This window comes from Hypomesus transpacificus, unplaced genomic scaffold, assembly GCF_021917145.1.
Source record: "Hypomesus transpacificus isolate Combined female unplaced genomic scaffold, fHypTra1 scaffold_31, whole genome shotgun sequence".
NCBI lineage: Eukaryota > Metazoa > Chordata > Actinopteri > Osmeriformes > Osmeridae > Hypomesus > Hypomesus transpacificus.
In genome coordinates, this window is record NW_025813837.1 from 3,134,307 (window position 1) to 3,136,390 (window position 2,084).

General features: G+C 48.9%; 1 protein-coding gene across 1 annotated transcript in view; it reads right to left on the reverse strand.

Moving 5' to 3' along the window:
- Positions 1-649: 649 nt before the first annotated feature.
- Positions 650-2,084, reverse strand: part of cabin1 (calcineurin binding protein 1) — a 20,441-nt gene continuing 19,006 nt past the window's right edge. Inside the window, exons 32-33 of the mRNA XM_047015639.1 lie at positions 1,722-2,017; positions 650-1,555 (exon numbers count right to left, since the gene is read on the reverse strand). Of these exons, the coding sequence (XP_046871595.1) occupies positions 1,388-1,555; positions 1,722-2,017 (464 nt within the window). The 3' untranslated portion in view covers positions 650-1,387. The remainder of the gene's footprint in view (positions 1,556-1,721; positions 2,018-2,084) is intronic.

Here is a 2,084-nt window from a genome sequence, read left to right on the forward strand (position 1 = left end):
TTATCCTTTTTAAAAAGTGTAGTTTTTGCAAAACATACAGCGACATCCTTCTTTTTATAGAAAACGATCTGTAAAAACATTCCCTCGTCTTCCTCTGAGTTCAGTTACAATTCAGTTTTTTTTTCCTATCAAAACGGATCCATTAGAAAGGCACCTGTCTCAAATCAGGAGTGTCCGCGCTCTTCACTTCAATACCACTGAAATCAGAAAACATATCAAGCAAATCGTTTCACCTATTCACGAGCTGCAATTCGATCTATAATCCGAACTGACTGGAATGCAGGCTCCTTGAGGAATAGCCTTGTTGGATAAAGAGAGTTGTAGTACGATATGTACACATGCTATATCATATAAGACCGAGTCATGCTGGTGAAGGATCACTTCCTGGTTGAAGACCACTCCTCCTTAGCTACACATTCACCAAGAAAAAACAGGACGAAATATCACAACACATAAATAACCAAAAGTGTGTACAAAAACAGAAACCAAAAATAAAATCAGCCGGTAAGAGACATGTTGAAAGTGTAAACATATCCAATCTGCTACTAGTTAGAAGACGGCAGGTGTTTGTACTAGTGCAGAGCTCTGGGGAGCTCCAAGACAAGCCCTGTGTGAAGCTCCACATTCTCAGTTTGTGTCCACCGGACCCCCCCCCCCCCCCCCCCCCCCCCCCCCCCCCTCATACAAACGTCCTTTTGAACGTGAGCTCGTTGCGTAGGTGAGTCTCGTGCTTGTGGGAACAGCAGTCATGCTGATTGGCTGCTCAGCTGTTAATTGGGACGTAGCTATAGGCGCTACAACCACAAGACGGGCCAGATCTCAGCCCGCCAAAAAGATGCATAAACTGAAATAAGATTCATTTCCTATGCACAAAGCATAGTCTTGGGTTTGGCGGCACTGCAGACAAATATTCTGCATAGTGAACTTCATTTGGACAACATTGTTTTAAGTGAACTCCTACAATCATCTCCCTCTCTTGTTTTTTCTTTGATGAAATATTCTAGTGAACTTTTGTTGTCTGGCAAGTGTGCTCCGTATGAATGTGGCTTGTAAACCTGTTACTGTTAAACTAATTACAGCCCATGGACACAGCGTTGACATGTCCAACCACACACAACAGTAGGAGGATGACCCACACGGATCACTCCAGAATGTCCCCCTCGCTCCGTTTGTGAATACACAGTCGAAGATAGAAAGACAACTGCGGCCAGAACAGAGACAAACAAGCTGCAGTGGTGGTCCATTCGGTGGGACCCGGACCCACTGGAGAAGCTTGAGGAAGTCAGGGTCCAGCTGAAGGTAGAGGCCCAGGCCCAGGCTGCCCCAGAGTCCCAGAGCTCTGAGCAGGGGACCACGGGAGACCCAAGGAACCAAGCTGCCTAGCATCTCAGACGTCCATGTAATCGTCCTCCTCCTCTTCCTCTTCCTCCTCCTCCTCCTCGGACTCACTCTCCAGGGAGGACTCCTGGCTGGAGGTCTCCTGCACCTCCAGGGCCGGCTGGCTCAGCGTCTCCTTCTTCACCGTGGCGGCGGACTGGGATGACAGGATGACGTTCTGGAGGGAAAACAAGGGAGGGCAGTATCTCTGAGGAGGGAGGGAAGGAGAGAGAGTGGAGTGAGAGAGAGAGAGAGTGAGCGAGCAAGAGAGAAGAGAGAGAGTGAGAGAGAGAGAGTGAGCAAGCAAGAGAGAGAGTGAGAGAGCCCCCGTCAGTAGTGTGTACCTTGAGCCTCTGCTTGGTCTCCTCTGAGATGCTGCCCTTGGGGGACAGCAGGGTGGGAGTGGGGGGCGTGACGGTGATCTCCGGGGGGAACTTGGTGACGGTGGAGGGGATGAAGAGCTTTGGCATGTTGACGGGGATGCGAGAGCGGATGCGACTGGGGTCAGACAGCCTGGACAGATCACTGCCTCCGTACAGCTGCTGGTCTGGAGAGAAAGAGGAGTCAACAGGCATTGTCTCCAAGATGGACCCAAGAAATCTAAACACTGCATTTAGCATTGCATCTGCTTTTTCTCTCTCTAAGATTCACACAAATGTAAGCATGCATGTTTTAATTTTTTACTTAAAATGTAACAGTCAAAGCTT